Source organism: Phocoena phocoena, chromosome 6 (assembly GCF_963924675.1).
Source record: "Phocoena phocoena chromosome 6, mPhoPho1.1, whole genome shotgun sequence".
Lineage (NCBI taxonomy): Eukaryota > Metazoa > Chordata > Mammalia > Artiodactyla > Phocoenidae > Phocoena > Phocoena phocoena.
In genome coordinates, this window is record NC_089224.1 from 27,912,515 (window position 1) to 27,936,856 (window position 24,342).

General features: G+C 37.9%; 1 protein-coding gene across 5 annotated transcripts in view; it reads left to right on the forward strand.

Moving 5' to 3' along the window:
• The window catches only part of CDC14B (cell division cycle 14B), a 105,683-nt gene that overhangs the window by 36,134 nt on the left and 45,207 nt on the right, over positions 1-24,342 (forward strand). For 3 of the 5 annotated variants that reach the window (XM_065878716.1, XM_065878718.1, XM_065878717.1), the window contains exons 2-4: positions 9,473-9,563; positions 10,112-10,187; positions 12,536-12,628. In XM_065878716.1, coding sequence (XP_065734788.1) covers positions 9,473-9,563; positions 10,112-10,187; positions 12,536-12,628 — 260 coding nt within the window. Of the gene's footprint in view, positions 1-8,082; positions 8,132-9,472; positions 9,564-10,111; positions 10,188-12,535; positions 12,629-24,342 lie in introns of those variants that run through there. The other 2 variants (XM_065878720.1, XM_065878721.1) reach the window with 1 other exon arrangement.

Here is a 24,342-nt window from a genome sequence, read left to right on the forward strand (position 1 = left end):
GGATCTTCCCGGACCGGGGCACGAACCCGTGTCCCCTGCATCGGCAGGCGGACTCTCAACCACTGTGCCACCAGGGAAGCCCTCAGCTATTATCTCGATTGCTGCTGGTCAGAGTTCTATAGGGTTTTGTACCATCAATTAAATGGGCTGGCCTGGAAGTCGTATATTTCACCTCTGCTCATTTAATCTCAGAGGAGTCAGGACAATCCTACCATGGCCTGGAATGTAGGGAACCAGAACTATTATGTTCAGCTTTTTAATACAGGTAGAATTTAATTTTGTTTGTGAATGGTGTGACAGGGAGCCTTTTTTTAGGCAGATGATTTTCTTCAGATTTTTGTTTAAGCATATTCCACAGATTTTAACGTGAATTCTTATTGAGATTAATTTTAAAATAATTTGTGATGAATTGTTTTATTAATTTTGGGGGGTGCTGTGTTGGGTCTCCGTTGCTGTGTGGGCTTTCTCTAGTTGAAGCAAGCAGGGGCTGCTCTTCGTTGCGGTGCGCGGGCTTCTCGTTGTGGTGGCTTCTCTTGTTGCAGAGCCTGGGCTCTAGGCGCGTGGGCTCAGTAGTTGTGGCTTGTGGGCTCTAGAGCACAGGCTCAGTAGTTGTGGTGCATAGGCTTAGTTGCTCCGCAGCATGTGGGATCTTTCTGGACCAGGGCTCAAACCTGTGTCCCCTGCATTGGCAGGCAGATTCTTACCCACTGTGCCACCAGGGAAGCCCTGTTGAATTCTCTTTTAATTTCCCTTTGTTGCAAGTTATTTAGAAATGGGTTTTAAAACATTTGCATGTTGATAGATTTTTGCTTGTTGTATTTTCATCAATGAATTTCAAATTTTGTATTGTGTTAACTGTATGATCTGTATGTATGATCTTTGCTTTCCTGAATTTGTTGTGATTTCCTTGTGACGTAATATGTGATGACTTCAGTAAATATCCTATGTTTTTAAAAGTTTGTGCTCTCTGTTGAAAATGGTTCTCTGTATTTACTAGATCAGGCTTCAAATTACTTATTTTATTTTTTGGAGGTGTGTTAACCTTCTATTATTATGGGTTTACTAATTTTTCCTATTTTCACTAGTTTTTGTGTTATAGATTTAAAATCTTTTGTCATAAGGTGTGTGATTGTTGTAATCTCTTGTTAGATTACATAATCGTGAAACATCTTTGTCTTTATTGTTATTTGCTGTGAATTCTATTTCATCTGCTGTTGATATTAATATACCTGCTCTTTTTCCTGGCAACTGTATAGCATACCATTTTCTATCCTTTGATTTAAATATTTTCTATATGGTTTTGTTTTAATTATCTCTATTAAACAATATATAGGTTGAATTTTTTTTAACTCAATTTGAAAAGATTTTAATAGGTGAATTTAAATATTTTGCATGTTTTATATTTACTGATATGTTTGGACTTATTTTGTTTTCTCTTTGCCATGCTTCTTCTTGCTATTTGGTGCCTTGATCACGTTTTCTTAGTTTTAATTTTTCACTGGCTCCAGTGATTTGAAAGGTATGAAAACTATTAAAATTCTTTTAGTGGCTCCCTTTTAAAAAATTCATTTGTAAAATATTTTAGAAATATAGGTGAATCTGGAGACTAACATAATTTGTGGGGAGGATGTCTGGAGCATCTTTAGACAAGATTACTCTTTTCCCCACCTTAATTCTGTACTAATTGAGGAACATACGAGTTAAACAGATAAAGATTAAAATGTAAGCTTTATTACTGATAACATTATGGGGCTTGGTTTATACCTGTGTACATTTAGATCTGTAGGCAAGTGGAATTACTTACACAAGCAGTCACTGGCAACCCCAGGGATAAATTCCAGATGGTGCATCTGCAAACTGGTGGAGCCTCCATCATCCTGGATCCTTGGGCTGAACATAGCCCCCCAGCAAGAAATAGCCTCTGTTGTAAATTAAATCACTAAGATTTCAGGGTTATTTTTACATACCTTACTCTGACTAATAAACTCAATTCATCACAGGACATAGAGTAGACCAAAACCATACTCACTGTAGGTAGATTGGAAAAAGAGGAGCAAGGTAGGACAATTAGGTTTCTTCTTTTGTGAATTTCTTACTCCCATCCTCTGCCCATTTATTTGTTGGGGTGTTAGCTTTTTTCTCTTTGATTCATAGTTCTTTGTAAATTCTGAATACTAATCCTTGTTGCTTTTATGCATTGTACCTGTCTTCCTAGTCTGTGAGTTATCTTTTTAAATTTTGTTTTTGGGGTCTTATGTTGAGCAGAAACATTACATATTCATATAATCAAATTTCTCAATCTTTTTGCTTTATAGTTTGGGCTTTTTAAGTCTTGTTTAGAAAAAAATCCATCCCTACTCCACTGTTATGAGTTATTTTTCTATATTCTAAGACTTGGCGAAGCTTTTCTTCTCATAGCTAGGCTTTTAATCCACCTGAGATTTTTTTCTTCTTTGGGGGTTGGTGGCCTGTGGTATGAGATGAGGATCGTGAATTTCCCCCCTCCTTCCACCCCAGACAATATGGACAACCAATTGTCACCACTGATGTGTAATGCGTGTCATAAGGGAAGTTTCTGTGTATGTGTAGTCTCTTACTGGGCTGTTGTATATAATAGATAAAGGTCTAGTATATCTGTTCCAATTCTACAAGCCTAAATTATTGTAAGTTTTAATATTTGGTAGGGCAAGGGCTCCCTTCTTGTTTGTTTTCAAAATGGTCTCGGTTCTTCTTGGCCCTGTGGTCTTCTAGATTAATTTTGGGATCAGCTTGTTAGGTTCTGTGGAAAGCTCTGTTGGGATTTTGATAAGAATTGCATTTAGTTTGAGGGAAATTACCATCTTTGTGACATTGAATCTTCCCATTAAAAACCTGCTTTATGGGGTGTGTGTGTGATGAATTGGGAGATTGGGATTGACATATATAAACTAATATGTATAAAATGGCTAACTAATAAGAACCTGCTGTATAAAAAATAAATAAAATAAAATTTTAGAAAAACCCTGCTTTATCTTTCCATATGTCCATAAATAATTAAGCACTTATATTTCGTAAATTAGTTATTACAAGTCGTATATAGAAAAACTCCTGATTTTTGTGTTAATCATCTATATCCAGAAATAAATAAATGTTTACAAACATTTATTTATTTATTCTAATAGTTTGTCTGCAGATTCTTTTGTAATTTCTAGGCAGACAATCGTCTGTAAATAAGGACAATTTTGTTTCTCCCTTTCTAAGTCTTCTCTCATTTCTTTTTCTTATCTTGGCATCAGTGAGTATTTCCAGTTATTACATTATTAAATAGGAGTAATGGTAGTAGGAATTTTTTTCTTGCTTTTCATTTCAGGGAGATACAAAGTTAAGGCATGAAGTATTATATTTTGCTAGAGGTATTTGGAAGATAATCTATCAGTTTAAGGAAGTTCTCTTTTAGTCCCATTGTATAAAGGCTTAATTGGGAATGAGTTGATTTTAATGACTTCTGTAGTTAATGACATAATTATGTGGCTTTCTTCTGTAATCTATTCATGATGTTGGACTTTTTAATGTTGAGCCACTGGTAAGATTAATTTTCTTTTAATATGCTATTGGCTATTTGAATTTCTTTTCTGAATTGAGTGTTTGTAGCCTTTATAGATTTTTATTTTCTGTTGGGTTGTTATATTGCTTTACAGATACTTTTTATCAGTTGTGATGATTAGCCCTTTATTATATATTTTCTGTAAGTTTCTGTTGCTTTTTTTCCTTTATAACTTTTGAGTTTTGTGTCATGCTTAAAAACCCCATTTAAATTGTAAAATTATTTGCTATAATTTTATAGTTACCTGAAAGATTTTAAAAACTTATTTCAACTGGTATTTGTTTTATATAGTATGTGAGATTGGAACCTCATTTTCTTTTCATACTTAGACATTTGTCCCTTATTGAATATGGCTTTCTTTGTGACTGATTTGAAAAACCAGTTTTCTCATATACTAGGTTTTCATATATGCCTTGGTTCATATTTCTATGTTGCTGTGCTAAAATAGTATTGTTTTAATTACTCTTGCTTTATATTAAGGCAAGTCTCTGAGGCAGGAATTTAAAAATCTCAGGCTTCACCCAAATAGCCTGTGTTCAGATCCTAATTCTGCTACTGTACAAGTTTTGTGACTCTGCTCAGGTTAGTCATTTTGCCTCTTTAAGGTTAGGGCTCCTTTCTGGGAAAATATTGATAGTTGTAGTAGTATTTGCTTTGTAGGTTGTAATGAGCTTATTAATATAATACCTGGCACTAAACTCTCAATAATTGTTAGCTGCCATTGTTTTAGGGGGTACTGCTTCTTTTTATTAATCAGTAGTTTTATGAACATTTCTTCTTCTGCTCCCCTTGGTCACTACTTATCTCAAAGAATGAGGGACTAATAATAGATGAGAACGATGGCTATTGACCCTCTCTGAGGGACAGTCATTGTTCAGGTGGAGCCTGTTCTTTGGCCTGTTCTCTCTTGTTCCCGAGGGGTGTGATTCTCCCTTCTGCTTGTCTTACAGTTAGCTCACCAAGGGCAGACTTCCCTATCCAATAGAGAAGCCTTGCACTTCTCCATTTCCTCTGCCAGGACTTGTGAAGTCAGTCTAGTTCCAGGGGGGAACAGAAATAGTGAGAAGTTCATTGTGTCCATAGTAGAGTTATTTTAATCATTTCTACTAAAACGTAGATACTGTATTATCATTGCCACCTGACTGCTATATATATTTCTCAATTGGTTTAGAACAGTGGTCCCCAACCCTTTTGGCACCAGGCACCAGTTTCGTGGAAGACAGTTTTTCCAAGGATGGGGTGGGGGAGGGGGGGAATGGTTTCAGGATGATTCAAGCACATTGATTTATTATGGTCTCTGTGCAGTCAAACCACTCTGCTAATGATAATCTGTATTTCCAGCCGCTTCCCAGCTCACTGCATCAGCTCCACCGCAGATCATCAGGCATTAGATTCTCATAAGGAGCGCGCAGCCTAGATCCCTCCCACGCGCAGTTCACAGTAGGGTTCCCGCTCCTATGAGAATCCAATGCCACCGCTGATTTGACAGGAGGTAGAACTCAGGTGGTAACGCCAGCAATGGGGAGCGGCTGTAAATACAGATGAAGCTTTGCTTTCTTGCCAGCTGTTCACCTCCTGCTGTTCCACCCGGTTCCTAACAGGCCACGGACCAGTACTGGTCCAGGGCCTGGGGGTTGGGGACCTCTGGTTTAGAACATACCTCTCTCTGTTTTATGATTAACTGTCCCCCAGATAGCTAGTTGTTATGCAGGAAAATGTTATTCATTTATTTAACAAGTATTTATTAAAGAAAGAAGTAGTAAACTGGAGGCCCAAAAGCCAAATCAGAACTGTAGACAAATTTGGCACAAGGATGGATTTTGAATGTTTTTGTCAGTATTTTAAAACCATGAGATTTCATTTCTTTCTACTGTATTATATCAGTCAAAGAAGCAGGAATGGTGACATTATGTGATGGGGTATAGAGGGAAGAGAGTTTACCACTTCAGTTTTTGACAACAAACACATTAAAGGGAGGATACGTGTGTTTACAATAGGATTATAAGTTTAATCATGAACTTTTATTTTTATTTTTTGTTTGCGGTACGCGGGCTTCTCACTGTTGTGGCCTCTCCCATTGCGGAGCACAGGCTCCGGACGCGCAGGCTCAGCGGCCATGGCTCACGGGCCCAGCCGCTCCGCGGCATGTGGGATCCTCCCGGACCGGGGCACGAACCCGCGTCCCCTGCATCAGCAGGCGGACTCTCAACCACTGTGCCACCAGGGAAGCCCTAATCACGAACTTTTAAGCAAAACGTAAAGAGACCTGTTTTCTAGCTCCAGGTTTCTAATAAATAGTTCTCATCCCAGCACTCTAGCCTCTGTTGTGGTTTATCACAATATGACTCTAACAATAGAATTTTGAGAATATATTGTGCAGAGATAATTGGACATAAAATATCAGTGATTCCTCCCCGACCTGTAATATATAAAATATTTCCTAGGGAACTGAATTTCAGGTTTGGACTTGGAGGGAAAACCTCTCCCCATTTCCTTCCAGTTTTATTTGGGTTTGTTAAAAGAAACTGGATTTCAAGAGATGGTAGCAAGCAAGAGGTTACTAAGAAGTTCTGTTATTTAAATGTGTGCAAAGGACATTTTCCATATTGTCTTATACTACATTTACTGAATGCTTCATCTCTTGATGAAGAGTCAGCCTTGGAAAAACACTTTTAGCCCACAGGTTCCCTTTTCAAAAGCTTCATAATTTTGAATAGGTAATATATGTTACAAAATTCAAAAGTTACAAAAACGAATAAATCTTTCTTACCCTTCCCTATATACAGATACTCAGTTTCCCCTTATAAAGGCAAACACCAGTTTCTTGTGTTTCCTTCCAGAGATATGCAAGATTTCATATACAATCATATACATTTGTGTTTTAAATACATACCTATAAATCATCCAGCCTGTAAACACCTATAATGCTGTCCATCTTGGCAATCTTGCCCGTGTTCAATTTTCAGTCTTGGAAATTTCTGCCAAATTGCCCTTTGTTGCCCTTCATGGAGGTTGTCCCAGTTTATGTTCTAACCCACAGGCAGTGAGAGTACCTGTTTCCCCACCTCACCAACACAGTGCCTTATCAAACTCCTTTCATTTTTGCCAGTCTGAAGGAAAAGTAGTAGTACCTTGTAGTTTAAATTTGCATTTTTGCAATAACATAAAATTGAAGTTGGGCATCTTCTTGAGATGTACTTAAAATATTTTTCCAGTTTATCCCTTGAATTTGTGTTTATTGCCATGAAGACCATTTAAAAAATGCTTATTAGTTTAACAGATTCTCATGGCTTTTAGATTTTGTTTCATTTAGAAAGGCATTCTTTATTAAAAGATAATTAATGGTTTTGTTTTTTTTTACTTTTAAAGTCTTTGATCTGGAAGTTTAAATAAGGGTAGTAGGTATGCAGCTTTACTTTTGAGGCAAAAATGTATATATTGTGATATATAATGTGTATATTGTATTGAGATGATAAATAAAGTGTAATTCTTGGGAAAGAGTTGTTACTGTATTGCTTGTTCGTTTTAAGGAAGAGTCATTGAAAATTTTTTTCACGGATTATTAAAGTAACACTTTTCTGTAGGAAATTTAGAAGAATACAGGAGGGAATAAAAATCAACCATAATCCCACTACCATATTATATATAACAAAATTGGGACCGTACTCATACTGCAACTTATTTTTTTCTCACTTGATACTAACGTAGGAACTTAGGTTTAGAAAATAAATTGTCGTTTACCATGGTGTCAGAATTTTTTTCAACCATCCTAATATTTTTCTGAGGCGAAATCTGAGGCCTTTAAAGGAATGAGTGACCTCGGCTTTAGGCATACCTTTAAATTTTGAACAGTTTTAAAGTGCTGCATTTTAAATGAGACACCAGCACTCAGGCGAGCCCGACATTCAGCGGGTTTCGATTCCAGAGAGGACGGAGCTCCAGGCCGGCCGGGGTCCTCGAGCCTGGCCGCTGGCCTCTCAGCCCAGCCTGGCTGCAGTGCCCCCTGGTGGCGGAGGCAAGGGCGGCCAAGCACGAGGCTGAGGGTCAGATCCACCGCTGAACCCTTCTCTTCCGAGAAATCCTTTTAGTCTCTTGGGGAGCCGCTTTCTTCGCATTTGCCTGTCTGATCCTTTGCCGCACACGCCGACTTTGAGCGCAGAATTGCGGCGCTAGAGCGCCCTGGCGCTGCAGACGACCGCCAGGTGTCCCCGAGGCGGGGCGAAGCTCAGCCCTGGCGCCTGGGGCTGGTTTCCGCGCCCCGCTCCCTCGTTACCCCGTCTGGGGAGTTTGAGAAGTTTTGAACTTCCGGGTTGGCTCTCCCGGGCTTGCGGTGTGGTGGCCAGCCGAAGGGCGTCGCTGTGCCCAGTGTTTGGGCGTGTCCCTTTAAACTTTTTTGTTTTTTAAACTTCGGGGGTGTAGTCACGGCCCTCCTCTCTCTGCGACTTGCTCCCTGGCCACCCGGTCCTTCCCTCTGCCCCGCCGTCCAGATGCTGTGGATCATGAGCCTGAAGGGCGCAGGGACCCCTCTGGTGACCGAGATGATCAAAGGTTAGTGTGGAGGGCGCGCCCTCGGGACACCCCCTATTTAGAGGGCATCGGGCAGTGCACGGGGGTCGAGGAGGCCCCCATTGATGACCAAGATGTGCCTTTAAACTTCGGTGCCAGGGCCGATGCTGTCTCTTGGGAGTGGGTGGCCTCCTGGGACTCCTGGTCACCAGGCGTGGTCCTGCCTTGGGGCGAATCCGCACAGATGTGTGCAGTTCGGACCCTTGTGTCCTTACACCATGGCTGGTGGGCTCTCCACCTCAGGGAGCAAAATCCGTGGTCACTGCATGGGGATCAAGGGTCATTTTTGGTTGAAAAGGAGTCAGCCCCGTCATCCGTTTGGGTGTCTGTGGTTGCAGAACATTTAAGTTGAGGCGTTTATAGGGAAATAAATACAGCAATTGTGTGTACAGAATTGTTTAAATTACTATTATAAAAAATTGTTTAAATTACTATTTGGGGAAAGGATGCCAGCTGGCGTCCTTTGTTCCTTACTATTTTAAGGGCTGTACTTAATTTTGCCACAATTTGAATCTAAGTATTCTACTAGCACTATTATTAGTATTACTACTGCTAGGTATTAAGGATGACTTTGCTTCACCAAGGATTTTTAGGCAACTCCTTTTGGGGTGGGGCAGGAGAAGAAGGGTGGCGCCTCTGAACCTTACCCTGTTACCATTCTTGCTAAACCTCACAGCAGCCTAACTGCTTTTATGCAACGCCGGTTCATCTCATACTCATCCTGCAGAATACTCTCATTTGCCTCTGCTATAATGGTCCGATTGTAAAAATCATTACAAAAGTAGTGATTCCGAATCAAAAAATAAGTAGCGACCCCTAAGAACATTGGATAAACATGTGGTTTGTTTTGTGTGTTATAGCCGTAAACATTAATTTTGAAGCAATTTTGAAAGCGTTTTCTCTCTACTTAAAACATAGTTTCTTATTGAAATGACTTTTCAGGATGTCTTGAAAACATAGCGAAACATAGGGAAAGTCATCCAGGCTGGTGGTCTAGCTATCAAATGCGTGCTGCCATTTACCAAAATTTCTTAGTCCAGGGTAAAGTTTTCCAGAAATCAAGCCGTATCGCTGTATGAAAAGTCATTTACCGCTGTTGAAACTTACATTAAAGGCAATTTCTCCTTTTTAAAAATTGCTTACTTATTATTACCCACCACAATAGCCAGAACATTTTGAAGTTACTCACTGATAACCTTACCATCTGAAACATGCATGGGAGAAAAATAAAAATTTGACTTCATCTGAAAAGAGTTGCAACATGATATATGAAACGTTTTTTCATGATGTGAAGGAAGGAACATTACAATTTTTCCATTTCAGATCGCCTTTGTTTTGCCATTCTCTACAGCAGACCAAAGAGTTCATCAAATGTACATTATTTCAGCATAGATAATGAACTTGAATATGAAAAGTAAGTATTGCTTTTTCAAAGATTGTTAGTAACGTTTTTTTATTTTGAAGAATCTAAAGGTATGTTTATAAAATTGGAACATTACAAATCTGTTGACTGTTAGTTGCAGGATACTTTTTGCTTTAACCCTTGGTAATAAAATAGATCCTTAGGGGAAAAAATCAGAATGAAAGAACCTTCCTACATTTAACAATTTACATTTGAAATTCTAACAGTTTACAGTATAATGAGATATAAACTGGAGTACTAAGATGTTGTGTTTTTGCCAGTGGAAAAAAATGTGTGGAAAAACAGCTTTTTTATTCAGAAAGTATTTTTATTTGTTATTTGAGGTTAGATTTAGGCATTTTAACACTTGTCAGGTATTTTAATAGTCATCTTTTACCAGAGTATTTCTTCCATTAGTAAGGCAGTACCTTTAAGTTGTGTGACCTATAATAATTTGGTGTGTGCTTTCTTGCTTTATTTTGATGTTGTAGCTACAAAAAGGCATTTATATTCAAAGCATCTGGAATATACATACACATTTTTGTTTTTCATTTTTGCAGCTTCTACGCAGATTTTGGACCACTCAATCTAGCAATGGTTTACAGATATTGCTGCAAGATTAATAAGAAATTAAAGGTAAAGTATTCCTTACGGAAGATTTCACTTAAGTAATCATTGTTAGCCTGATCTTGCAGGGAGGAAGGGAAATCTGTTTTTAAAAAGGAAATGTAATGTTTTTCACTGGAGTGGTGTTTGAGACATACATGTGGTTTATTGTTTTATAAAGTCATAGTATATCTATTTGTTTTCCAGAGTGTTGATGAATGGCTTAAGTTTGGGTCATTTGGTTCTGGTTTGGATTGGTGATGCTCATATACTTGAAAAGCCAAAGTTCAGATGGTCAATAAAGTGAACCTCTTGTTGTCTGAGCCAGTGGAACTGTCACCTAACAAGAGGAGCTTTCCTTCCTTTGGTCATTGTTCTTTCTGCCTTCACTTTGATAGGGAGTGTTAGGAAGACTAAGGGAAATTGGATTCATCTTACTTTATTTCATTATGCCTTGAAGCTCGCATGGTATTGTACTACTTGTGACTCTTCACTATGACCCTTTACGCATAGGATTAAGGAGCAGAGAAGCAAGGGCAGACAGCATACAGTCTTTAAGACTGTATCACTGAATTGTAAGAGTGTATTACTATTAGTTTGAACTTAGACCTTATTCATTTATTTTAAAAAACTCTGAATTGTTGGTCATGTACAATAAAAGGTATTCATATACTGCTAGCAATTTAAGAGTCACTGTATATTCTCAAGTAGAAATACTGGATTTGGGGGGGCAGGTGCTTTTTAAAAACAAGTTTATTCAGCTGATTACTTATTAAACTACTACACAGAAATAAAATTCATTTTCAATTAAAAATTAAGTTATACTAAAAATTTATGGGTGAGTAAGGCAGATCTATTTCCCCTTGAACATCAAACTTAAAATTCCACACCATAAATGCTAGAAGCATCGGTCAGAAGTTACTAATATGTAAAAAGGAAGTTGCAGCGTTGCTTTTTCTTTTTTCTATTAAATTTGTATTCACTAGAGATGTATACAGAGATGGAGACTCTTCTTTCTGGACTTTATTCCTCCCTGGAACAGGAATATAAGCATTTGTGGCCTTGGGTATTTATGTTCCCCCCATTCCGTTTTGCCAGTTGCCAGTGGCAGGTTTTTTGTTTCATACAGGGCTGAGAAGCTAAAAATAATTTCCTTTTCCCCTACTGGTGTTCCTTTACTTTAATTTTGAAAGTTTTTTGTTTGTTTTAAACATACTTGGCCATCCTTTTATCCTTTGGGTCAACCAAGAATATATTTGTCCTTTTTTCAAACTTTAAAAAAAAATTATTTACCAGAACAGCTTGCAGTGTTGACCATCCCACCTGACTGAAACTTAATTCCCATTCAATTAATAGAGGTAAAAGTGTGTTGAGAATTTGTATTAAGAGTGTCTTGTGTGTATGCTGCTTGAGGGCTGGTTGGGCTGTTGTTTTTCTTTAAATCAACTTGGATTTCTCACTCTATGTAAACAACTAAAAGAAAATATGTAATATTCATCATTGAAATACCCAAACATTGGCTCACAGAAGCAAAAGAATACTGTGCTTATTCAACTGAATATATCCTGTTTCTTACCCTTACTTGAAACGTGTCTACTCACATTAGTGAAGTACAGGTGAGGAAGAGCTAATAAATCATGTGTTGCTTTGGTTTTTAAATTCCATATCCTTTTTATTTTTAACTTTTTATTGAAGCACAATGTATATACAGAAATATGTATAGATCATGAATATACAGCTCAATGAATTTTACAAACTGAATATACATGGATAGTCATCTGGATCATCAGATCAAGAACAGAACATTAGCAACACCCCAGAAGAGCCCACTTGTGCTCTCTTGGTTATCTCTGTACCACCCTCCTCACTCCACCCCTCCCTACCCCATTCACTATCCTGATTTCTAACAGAATGAATTATTTTTGCCCGTTCTTATACCCTTTGATGTTAATTGAAAGGTTTTGGGAAGAGATTAACAAAAAAAGTCAGACAGTAGGAAAAGGAAAGAAAAGGTCTCTCCTACTACCTTTTCCAGCTTTTTATGGATTCTTTCAGAGGTAGTCTATACTTAAAGTGTATCTGTTCGTAGCTTCTCTCCTACCTTTTTAAAAAAATTGAAGTGTAGTTGATTTATGATATCATATTAGTTTCAGGTTTCTCCTCTCCCACCCTTTAATTGTACATTTGTTCTACTCCAAGGGTGTGTCTTCTGTGGGAAGGTACATGGTATTTTTGGGTATCAAAGTTTATCTTTTTAAGTCTTGCTAATATGAATGCTTCAACATTATGAGGTTTGGAATTTATTTTAATCACAAAATAAAGTTTTAGAAAACTTGAAATGAGAAAGGAAATACTAACAGCTGTTTATCTTTATGCAGTCCATTACAATGATGAGGAAGAAAATTATTCATTTTACTGGCCCTGATCAGAGAAAACAGGCAAATGCTGCTTTCCTTGTTGGATGTTATATGGTAAGTATTTAACTACTTTTCTAATGTATTAGTGAAAATACATACAACAGTGGTACTTTAAATTTGTGGTTGAAATTTTGAAATTACTTTTTCTTAGACATCTTGATTTCTTTCCAGAAAGAACATGTTTTGCTTTATAAAAATTGACCAACTGGGAAAGGCTATGGAGGGGCGAAGGGGTATATGGGAGACCTCTGTACCTTATACTCGGTTTTGCTGTTCTGAACCTAAAACTGCTCTAAAAAAGTCTATTTTTTAAAAAATTGACCAACTAGTGTGAAAACCTTTTTATGCGTTACGGCACTTAAGGTTAGAAAATAATGCCCCAAATCTGTGTTTTTATTAACTCATGATCCATTTAGTAAAATTGTGAAGGTGGACTCAGGACCAATAACTGATTTAAAACAAAAACAAAAAACATCAAAAGTGTATCACATGAGGTAAGAGTGCTGTATAATTTGAATACAGGCAATGTTTTCCTAAACAAGGTGTGATTCTAAATGCACCAAAACATGCCATAAGGACATGGCATGTCGGTACTGTAGGAAAATGGGTAACATACTGTGTAGATTACATACAACATTGAGTGGCTGGTCTTTTTGGGTCATTGGAAGTATGCTTTGGAATAGCCAGTATTTCATGAGTTATGAATTCCATTTATTTGTAAATATCATGGAAAGTGATTATTTAGAGGCAGATTTTATCTGGTGCCTGCATTCATCTTCAGGAGTACCTAAGTAACAGGTTTTCCTGAATAAGCTAAGAGGTCCTCCAGAGTGGTGGTCCTCATGTTTTTGGTGGTGTGGAAGCTAGCTGTTCTACTCAGTGGAGAAGAATATCGAGTAGTTATTCCAGATAAAAAAGGATTGGTGGGCTTCCCTGGTGGCGCAGTGGTTGGGAGTCCGCCTGCCGATTCAGGGAACACGGGTTCGTGCCCCGGTCTGGGAGGATCCCACATGCCGCGGAGCGGCTGGGCCCTGTGAGCCATGACCGCTGGGCCTGCGCCTCCGGAGCCTGTGCTCCGCAACAGGAGAGGCCACGGCAGTGAGAGGCCCGAGTGCCACAAAAAAAAAAAAAAAAAGGATTGGTGTTGGAGTTCTTGAGGTAAGTTCTTGTCCCAGGTTGCTACTTGGTTCTGTCATGCTTTCTTTTAAAATTTTCTGATGTGTAGTTTGAACGTCTGGAATTTACAATGATAAGACCAAAATTTGGTGGTACTAGTTGAAATTGCACCTCAAAGTTGGGTAGTTTCCTTTTCTACGTTTAAGGTATATCATTAACAATGACTAAGGCCTTTTTGGGTTTTGTTTTTATATTTGTGCTCACAAAAGTAACTGAGAGAAATGTTTCTGAGATAACTAAGTTTTATTATCATCTCTGTATGAAACACAGGTTGTAGATTATATCTCTTAAAAATTGATTTTTTTTTAAGCTTACCCAGATAAGGCCTTTTGTTTGTTTGTTGGCTTTTGTCATCTCTCCTGATGTTTATTGTACTTAGCAGCAAAAATCCTGAGTGGGGGAGGGTGGGTGGAAAGAGCCTCTGCAGGGTCCCAAGAAAAAGAATGGAGAAGGTAGCTGTTTTAACTGGGGTAATTGGTCCCATTACTTGGCCAGTCACTGGGGAGAGGAATGCCATGGATTAGAGTAAACTGTGACAGCTTTACAGGAAAAGGGACACGGCCAGAATTCTTGGTGTTCATAAAGTGTTAAAGGGAACTGTGGAGAAATGGCCCTTGGTGTAACAGTAAAAGTCATTACACTGCCCAGGAGAAAATCTGGATGACTGAAGCAGTTCCACCTAAGAGAATGTTCTCCTGATCAGAGCACACAGAGCTTGCCTGGGCTGCATTGGAGTCAGTCATTTGTCTTTCTTTGTTAGATGAGATGTCCCTAAAACGGTGGGGTCTTGAGTAGCCAGGTATGGTAAGTTCAGTGTGAAAGAACCCCTTAGAGGGTAGCTGTGGGCATCATGCAAACCAAGCATTGTCTCAGAAACAAAACACTTGTTAATTTTATAGATAAGAAATCTCTCTTTTTAGATCTTGCTGCTGTTGTTTTTTTATAGCTAGTGAAAAAGCAGTAACCCCTTGGCATACTGATTGAAAATGTGTTAGCATGCTTGTTCCTAGTTTGGTGTTGGCCTTTTGACTTTGTTTATGGTTGTATTTTGGCATGCAGAAGTTTATTTTTCTACAGTTAATATATTTTACATTTAGAAATCCTTCCAGGATTTTACACTCCCAGGTCAGCACTGATTTGATTGGTTAGGAAAGTGCCAGGTAAGCGATTTGGACTCAAGGAATGAACTTGAGCTCATTCCTCTGTTCAGTTAGAAGCCAGGTTGGCAAGAGGTGTACAGCTCTTGGCTGTAGTAAATGTCTTTGCACCATGACTGGCTGGCTAAAGTGGGAGCTTGGAGCTGTAATGATGCTAGGTGGGGAAACAGGAGAAAAACTTCTAAGAAGAGGAGGTTTATTAATAGGAGGAAAGGAGTGTCAAGACGTGATATGGATACCCCAAAAGATTAAACATCAAAAGTAAGTAAGTAGTGTAGGTTTAATCTGGTTGAAGTCTATTGGATCCTCTGATTAAAGATTTGTAGAGATGAGTGAGAATTCCCCAAAAATTGATCTTCAGGCCTGATGACCTTTTCTGGAGTTGTTTGAGGAATTTTGGAGATAAGAAGTTCTTTTTAATTATTGACTTCGAGGATGGTGTAGTAATATTAAAACAAAAACAAAGTCTGGAGGAAGTACAGACAGGATGGAAGTATTCCAAATGGACTGATTCTGTTTAAAAGGACTGACTCTGTCCTTTTCAACCTTGGGCCTCTGAAAGGAATCATTCTCCCTTCATTCTTTTTTTTTTTTTTTTTTTTTTTATTTGCGGTACGCGGGCCTCTCACTGTTGTGGCCTCTCCCGTTGCGGAGCACGGGCTCCGGACGCGCAGGCTCAGCGGCCATGGCTCACAGGCCCAGCCGCTCTGCGGCATGTGGGATCCTCCCGGACCAGGGCACGAACCCGCGTCCCCTGCATTGGCAGGTGGACTCTCAGCCACTGCGCCACCAGGGAAGCCCTCTCCCTTCATTCTTATGTACTCAAAAGGACCTAATAGGGGATGTGGAGAGAGTGAGAGAATAAAGTGTTAGTAATTATATTTATTTTTTTACCTTAAAAACAGAAGAGGTTAGGCTTTATAAATACTTAAAATACTCAAATACTTAAAATAGGATTGACATGCCCATACTTTTCAAATACATTGTATTTCTAAATATTAGTTTATGTGGCCTGGCAAATGGATTTGCCAACTATCTGAAATGGTAGATTCTTGGGTAACAAATTAGGGTGCAACTAAAAATCTTTTTTTACCACTCACCATAAAAGAGTTGAGGGACATAAAAGATAACTGGATTTTTTGGGTTTTTTTAACAAAAAGGTAAGTGAACCATATCATTTTACAAAATAATAAGTTTGCTACCCTGTTGTGAGAAGTCAGTGGCTGTTTCCTAGCCAGATTTTGGGTGGCGGTACTTAACCTGTCATTTCAAGTAAAGGTGAAATTCTAAGTGGCAAAGTAAGCACTTTTCAAAACAAATTCACGATGGAGAGTGTATTTCTAAAATAAAAGTTTGAAACGTGGTCATTTTGCTATAAAAAAATGTCATGTGCAAAACCCATATTTGGACCCTTGAGAAATTTAGAAAAACTTCCTTTAAAAAATACTTTTATATTTATTTATAGAAGCAGGATACGTTCACCAGTATAATTTTATCACCTGATTTTTTTTTAGTTAGTGATCTGTTCTTTCACTTTAGTACATGTTTTATCATCTTTATACCCAGATTGTATTTGTCTTTCTCAATTGATCCAAAGTGTCCAAACCAATATTTCATCCAGGACCACACATTGCATGTGGTGGTAGTGTCCTTAATCTCTCTCACACATGGTCCTTTTTTACTAACACTGATTTTTTATAATAGCTAACACTATTTTCTTGTAGAAAGTTCCACCTTTTGAATTTCTCTGGTTTCTTCTTTGTGGTATTTTTTAACTTGTTTCTCCATTCTTTGTATTTCTTGTGAACTGGAAGTTTTACCTATAGGCTTGTGCATTAGTAGTATATGTTGTATCCCATAAGAAGACATGTAATACCTAAATTACCATTAGTGGTGCTAAAAATGGCACCACTGGATTAGGTGCCAACCATCAAATCCCTTCAATATATTGTTTTCTCCTTATGATTTAAGCATTCTGTGTGGTGTTATTTTGGAACTGTTTGTATATTCAGTTCCCCGTCAACCATGCATGTTGGTGTTTTAAACAACAATTGATCTTGCTTGCCTGAATCAATAATTTTATTAGGGTTTCAGCATAACATTTTTCTAATATTTCATTCCTCCTTCACTTATCAGCTGGCTTACTTTTATGGAAATTGAGCTTTCCCTCATTCAGCTGGGGCTCTTTGGTTACCCTGAAACGAATTTTCCTACCGAGAAGGCAGAAAGAGTGGCCGTTTCCCTTTAATCACCAGTGTTTGAAGTATTACATGAATAGCCACAAAACAGAATTTTAAAACCCTATTTAAAGTCATTTAAATAATGTTTCATTGGGTTTTGAACTCATTTGCTAAACATTTTAAAAATGTGCAGCACTTTCCCAACACCTGATTAGCATTTGGGAAGTTGGAAATTTACTAACCAAATGCACATCATTGCTGAATGGGATTAAAAAAGTAAGTGTAATCATTCCTGCATTTACATTTACGTATCATGGTAATGTATCTTTTTTAGTTACAGCAGCCATTAAAATCAAGAATTGAAACAGCTGAACTTACAACTAGACTTTCATTTATTTTTATATATTTATTTTATTTTTGGCTGCTTTGGGTCTTCGTTGCTGTGTGCGGGCTTCCTCTAGTTGCGGCGAGTGGGGGCTACTCTTCGTTGCTGCGAGCGGGCTTCTCATTGCGGTGGCTTCTCTTGCAGAGCACGGGCTCTAGGCACGCAGGCTTCGGTAGTTGTGGCTCACAGGCTCCAGAGCACAGGCTCAGTAGTTGTAGTACACAGGCTTAGTTGCTCCGCGGCATGTGGCATCTTCCCGGACCAGGGATTGAACCCGTGTCCCCTGCATTGGCAGGTGGATTCTTAACCACTGCGCCAGTAGGTGCAAACATTAATACCTAGTTGCGAACAGTTATTTGGAAGAGGCCATTGTATAGGGGATGAAGTTTAGGGATTTATGTTCAGATTGAGCTAGCTTTTAATTTCAGTTTGGTAGACTATCTGGCACAAATTAAGCATTTACTAAACGTCATTCTCTTTCTCTTTTTTTGGTTCTGTCTACCATTATTACACCTTAAATCTGCTTTTTATATTAAAAAACAAGAAAGTTACCATTGTATCTTACTGATTATCAACTTTGGTTACATCTTACTGCCCCAGCATTTATATTTTCCTATAGATACATAGTACTTAGTTCTTCTATAGGTTAAATGTACTTTTGAGGGCTTGCCTGGGAAATTAACCATTGTTTCTAACAGTTTTCTGTGGTTAAAGCATCCTGAGTGTAAAATAAATGACACAAGCAAACTGTTGGTACATAATTTGCAAATTTGCCCTCCTATAATGTTCAATAGATTACTTTGGTAGAGCTAATTGTGGTAACATATAGATTCCCTGTTTAAAATGTATCACTGTATTATATTTTTATTTTAAGCAATTTTTATAGCCTTCAGAATGGTTTACCTTGTAAACACTTATACTAAAAACTGTGATACTAATTAAATTCTAGGAATATATTAACTCAGCAATCTGAGTAGAATCCTAAATTGCATTGAATTTGAGATTGCTTCAACAGTTGTAATAAGAGCTCAGGGGCTTAATTTGTTACTTAACGATGATCTTTTGAACCTGTTGTCCATTTTTCTTAATGATTTAATTATTTTGGACTCAGAGTACTCAATGCTGGGTTAAGGTAGCTACAGGGTGAAGGCATTAGACAAGAACTTAAGACAAGGAATGCTGAGGGGAGAGCATCTGGAAGCAGTGGGTGGGAATCCAGTTCAGCAAATAGCAGTCTAGACAGGGCAACAGAGACTGGAAGACAGAACCCGGTGGGATGTCCAAAGTCTTTGTAAACACCCATCCCTGGGCAAACACCCTTCCTGGGTACCTGTGAAAGGCAGAGCAAACAGCAACCAGGCAGAGGTAAATAGCATCCAGACACCAGGCAGTGTGAGGTGCACCAGAGCCACAGAAAGGGGCCAGCATGGCCCCCTGCCATAGGAAAAGGCCCTGTGGTGGAGGCAGCTGGCTGTCGTCACCATCATTCATCAGAACTTTACTTCGCTTTTCACCTTACTGAGCCTATCTGATATTTCAGCGGCCTGTGAGACTTGCTAGGGGCTAACAAGTCTTGGGAAAGAGTAAAGAGAAATGGCCCCTCTGACCATTTATGATCTTTGATTGCAGATCTGTTAAGTTCTGTGTAATTTTGGATCCTATTCTTGTTTCAGTGCTTCTTTTACACAGTGTGGTTTCTTATCTTTAAATAAGGCTTGAGCAGTAGGCCCTCTTCCATCAATAACAAGCAGTGTGATCTTGGGTGAGCAGTTAACACCAGAGGTTAGAAAGTAGTAGCCTGCCAGTTTTATGTAACTCAGAGTATTTATAATTAGTAGTTTGTTTTTGCCAATGTTTACAAATGAGGTGTCTTTATTTTAAATATTCAAGATTTTTGCTTTGTCTTAAAAAAGTCCCTGCCACTCACATAGAATATATCCATGTGTGCTTATACCCAAGGCCAATTCCCTCACGTTTATTAGTCTGGCCTTGGTAAAGATGTGTTTGCTACTCTAGAGTTCCACTTTCCTTTTACCTAAATTGAGCATCATTATACCAGCATACTATACATACAAATAAAAGTAATTTGAGAAGTTAAAACTATTGAAATATAAGGCCGTCTGAATTTTTTAGAGAGATTTATGCTTTTTTTTTCTTACTGGTATTTGTGCAGGAGCTGTGAGAGTGATTTTATCTTATTTACTTAATTTATCACATAAAATTGCTTATTATGTATAATCTTTTCCCTGTTCACCTTTTTTATTCAGCAGTTGAATCTTTAAGCCTGTTTCCAACTTGCATAGATTCATGAAAATTCTATGTTAATCTGGATAGAGTGATTTTTTTTTAAAAAAAGATCAATCAAGTTCTTGGCATTGGGATGACTGTGTCATCTAGCTGATGTGAAAATAATTAAATATGGGAAACGTTGTGACATTTCTCCATGAAGAATAACTGAAAATAGTTTACTGAAGTGAGAGAGTGGCATGGACATATATACACTACCAAACGTAAAATAGGTAGCTAGTGGGAAGCAGCCACATAGCACAGGGAGATCAGCTCCGTGCCTGTGACCACCTAGAGGGGTGGGATGGGGGGCTGTGAGGGAGGGAGATGCAAGAGGGAAGAGATATGGGAACACATGTGTATGTATAACTGATTCACTTTGTTATAAAGCAGAAACTAACACACCATTGTAAAGCAATTATACTCCAATAAAGATGTTAAAAAATAAAAATACTGAAAATTCTGTCAAAAAGCTAGTTTACTGGTTTATTGGGTTGGAATTTAAATATCCTTTGTTATACTTAACTCTGAGATATGATGACTTGTGTAATTTTTTAAAAACATTTTTATGGAGTATAATTGCTTTGCAATGTTGTGTTACTTTATGCTGTATAACAAAGTGAATCAGCTATATGTATACATATATCCCCATATCTCCTCCCTCCCACCCGCCCCATGCCACCTCTCTAGGTGGTAACAAAACACTGAGCTGATTTCCCTGTGCCATGCAGCTGCTTCCCACTAGCTATCTATTTTACATTTGGTAGTGTATGTATGTCAATGCCACTCTCTCACTTCGTCCCAGCTTACCCTTCCCCCTCCGCATGTCCTCAAGTCCATTCTCCATATCTGTGTCTTTATTCCTGTCCTGCCCCTAGGTTGATCAGAACTTTTTTTTTTTTTAAGATTCCATATATATGTGTTAGCATACGGTATTTATTTTTCTCTTTCTGACTTACTTCACTCTGTGTGACGCACTCTACCTCCATCCACCTCACTACAAATAATTCAATTTTGTTCCTTTTTATGTCTGAGTAATATTCCATTGTATATATGTGCCACATCTTCTTCAGCCATTCATCTGTCGACGACACTTAGGTTGCTTCCATGTCCTGGCTATTTTAAATAGAGCTGCAGTGAGCATTGTGGTACATGACTCTATCTGAATTATGGTTTTCTCAGGGTTTATGCCCAGTAGTGGGATTGCTGGGTCATATGGTAGTTCTGTTTTTAGTATTTTAAGGAACCTCCATACTGTTCTCCATAGTGGCTGTATCAATTTACATTCCCACCAACAGTGCAAGAGGGTTCCCTTTTCTCCACACCCTCTCCAGCATTTATTGTTTGTAGATTTTTTGATGATGGCCATTCTGACCCATGTGAGGTGATACCGCACTGTAGTTTTAATTTGCATTTTTCTAATGATTAGTGATGTTGAGCATCTTAATAGATGTGCCTCTTGGCCATCCGTACGTCTTCTTTGGAGAAATGTCTATTTAGGTCTTCTGGCCACTTTTTAATTGGGTTGTTCGGTTTTTTGATATTGAGCTGCATGAGCAGTTTATATATTTTGGAGATTAATCCTTTGTCAGTTGCTTTGTTTGCAAATACTTTCTCCCATTCTGAGGGCCATCTTTTTGTCTTATGGTTTCTTTAGCTATGCAAAGGTTTTAAGTTTCATTAGGTCCCATATGTTTATTTTTGTTTTTATTTCCATTTCTCTAGGAGGTGGGTCAAAAAATATCTTGCTGTGATTTATGTGATAGAGTGTTCTGCCTGTGTTTTCCTCTAAGAGTTTTATAGTGTTTGGCCTTATTACATTTAGGTCTTTAATCCATTTTGAGTTTATTTTTGTGTATTGTGTTAGGAAGTGTTCCAATTTCAGTCTTTTACATGTAGCTGTCCAGTTTTCCCAGCACCAATTATTGAAGAGGCTGTCTTTTCTCCATTGTATAGTCTTGCCTCCTTTATCAAAGATAAGATGACCATATGTGCGTGGGTTTATCTCTGGGCTTTCTTTCCTGTTCCATTAATCTATATTTCTGGTTTTGTGCCAGCACCATACTGTCTTGATTACTGTAGCTTTGTAGTATAGTCTGAAGTCAGGGAACCTGATTCCTCCAGCTCTGTTTTTCTTTCTCAAGATTGCTTTGGCTATTCGGGGTCTTTTGTATTTCCATGCAAATTGTGAAATTTTTTGTTCTAGTTCTGTGAAAAATGCCATTGGTAGTTTGACAGGGATTGCACTGAATCTGTAGTTTGCTTTGAGAAGTACAGTCATTTTCACAATATTGATTCTTCCAATCCAAGAACATGGTATATCTCTCCATCTGTTTCAGTCATATTAAATGTCTTTCATAGTGTCTTATAGTTTTCTGCATACAGGTCTTTTGTCTCCTTAAGTAGGTTTATTCCTAGATATTTTATTATTTTTGTTTCAGTGGTAAATGGAAGTGTTTCCTTAATTTCTCTTTCAGATTTTTCATCATTAACATATAGGAACACAAGAGATTTCTGTGCATTGATTTTGTATCCTGCTACTTTACCAGATTCATTGAATAGCTCTAGTAGTTTTCTGGTAGCATCTTTTGGATTCTCTATGTATAATATCATGTCATCTGCAAACAGTGACAGTTTTACTTCTTCTTTTCTGATTTGGATTCCTTTTATTTCTTTTGCTTCTCTGATTGCTGTGGCTAAAACTTCCAGAATAGTCGTGAGAGTGGGCATCTGTGTCTTGTTCCTGATATTAGGGGTAATGGTTTCAGTTTTTCACCATTGAGAACAATGTTGGCAGTGGGTTTGTCATATATGGCCTTTATTATGTTGAGGTAAGTTCCCTCTATGTCTACTTTCTGGAGGGTTTTTATCATAAATGGGTGTTGAATTTTGTCGAAAGCTTTTTCTGCATCTATAGAGATTATTTTATGGTTTTTATCCTTCAGTATGTTAATATGGTGCATCACATTGATTGATTTGCATATATTGAAGAATCCTTGCATTCCTGGGATAAACCCCCTTGATCATGGTGTATGATCCTTCTAATGTGCTGTTGGATTCTGTTTGCTAGTGTTTTGTTGAGGATTTTTGTATCTGTGTTCATCAGTGATATTGGCCTGTAGTTTTCTTTTTTTGTGACATCTTTGTCTGGTTTTGGTATCAGGGTGATGGTGGCCTTGTAGAATGAGTTTGGGAATATCCTCCCTCTGCTATATTTTGGAAGTGTTTGAGAAGGATAGGTGTTAGCTCGTCTCTGAATGTTTGATAGAATTCACCTGTGAAGCCATCTGGTCCTGGGCTTTGTTTGTTGGAAAATTTTTAAACACAGTTTCAATTTTAGTGCTTGTGATTTGTCTGTTTATATTTTCTATTTCTTCCTGGTTCAGTCTCACAAGTTTGTGCTTTTCTAAAGGTTGTGCTTTTCTAAGAATTTGTCCATTTTATTGGCATATGGTTGCTTGTAGGAGTCTCTCATGATCCTTTGTATTTCTGCAGTGTCAGATGTTACTTCTCCCTTTTCACTTCCAATTCTGTTGATTTGAGTCTTCCCTTTTTTCTTGATGAGTCTGGCTACTGGCTAATCAATTTTGTTTACCTTCTCAAAGAACTGGCTTTTAGTTTTATTGATCTTTGCTATTGTTTCCTTCATTTCTTTTTCATTTATTTCTGATCTGATTTTTATGATTTATTTCCTTCTGCTAAATTTGGGGGGTTTTTTTGTTCTTCTTTCTCTAGTTGCTTTACATGTAAGATTAGGTTGTTTATTTGAGATTTTTCTTGTTTTTTTTGTGGTAAGATTGTATTGCTATAAACTTCCCTCTTAGAACTGCTTTTACTGCATCCCATAGGTTTTGGGTTGTCATGTTTTCATTGTCATTTGTTTCTAGGTATTTTTGGATTTCCTCTTTGATTTCTTCAGTGATCTCTTGGTTATTTAGTAGCATATTGTCTAGCCTCCATATGTTTGTATTTTTTTACAGTGTTTTTCCTGTACTTGATATCTAGTCTCATAGTGTTGTGGTCAGAAAAGATACTTGATACAATTTCAGTTTTCTTAAATTTACCAAGGCTTGATTTGTGACCCAAGATATGATCTATCCTGGAGAATGTTCCATGAGCACTTGAGAAGAAAGTGTATTCTGTTGTTTTTGGATAGAATGTTCTATAAATATCACTTAAGTCCATCTTGTCTAATATGTCATTTAAAGCTTGTGTTTCCTTATTTATTTTCATTTTGGATGATCTGTCCATTGGTGAAAGTGGGGTGTTAATGTCCCCTACTATGATTGTGTTACTGTCGATTTCCCCTTTTATGGCTGTTAGCATTTGCCTTATGTATTGAGGTGCTCCTATGTTGGGTGCATAAATATTTACAGTTGTTATATCTTCTTGGATTGATCCCTTGATCATTTTGTAGTGTCCTTCTTTGTCTCTTGTAATAGTCTTTATTTTAAAGTCTATTTTGTCTGATATGAGAATTGCTATTCCAGCTTTCTTTTGATTTCCATTTGTATGGAGTATCTTTTTCCATCCCCTCTCTTTCAGTATGTATGTATCCCTAGGTCTGAAGTGGGTCTCCTGTAG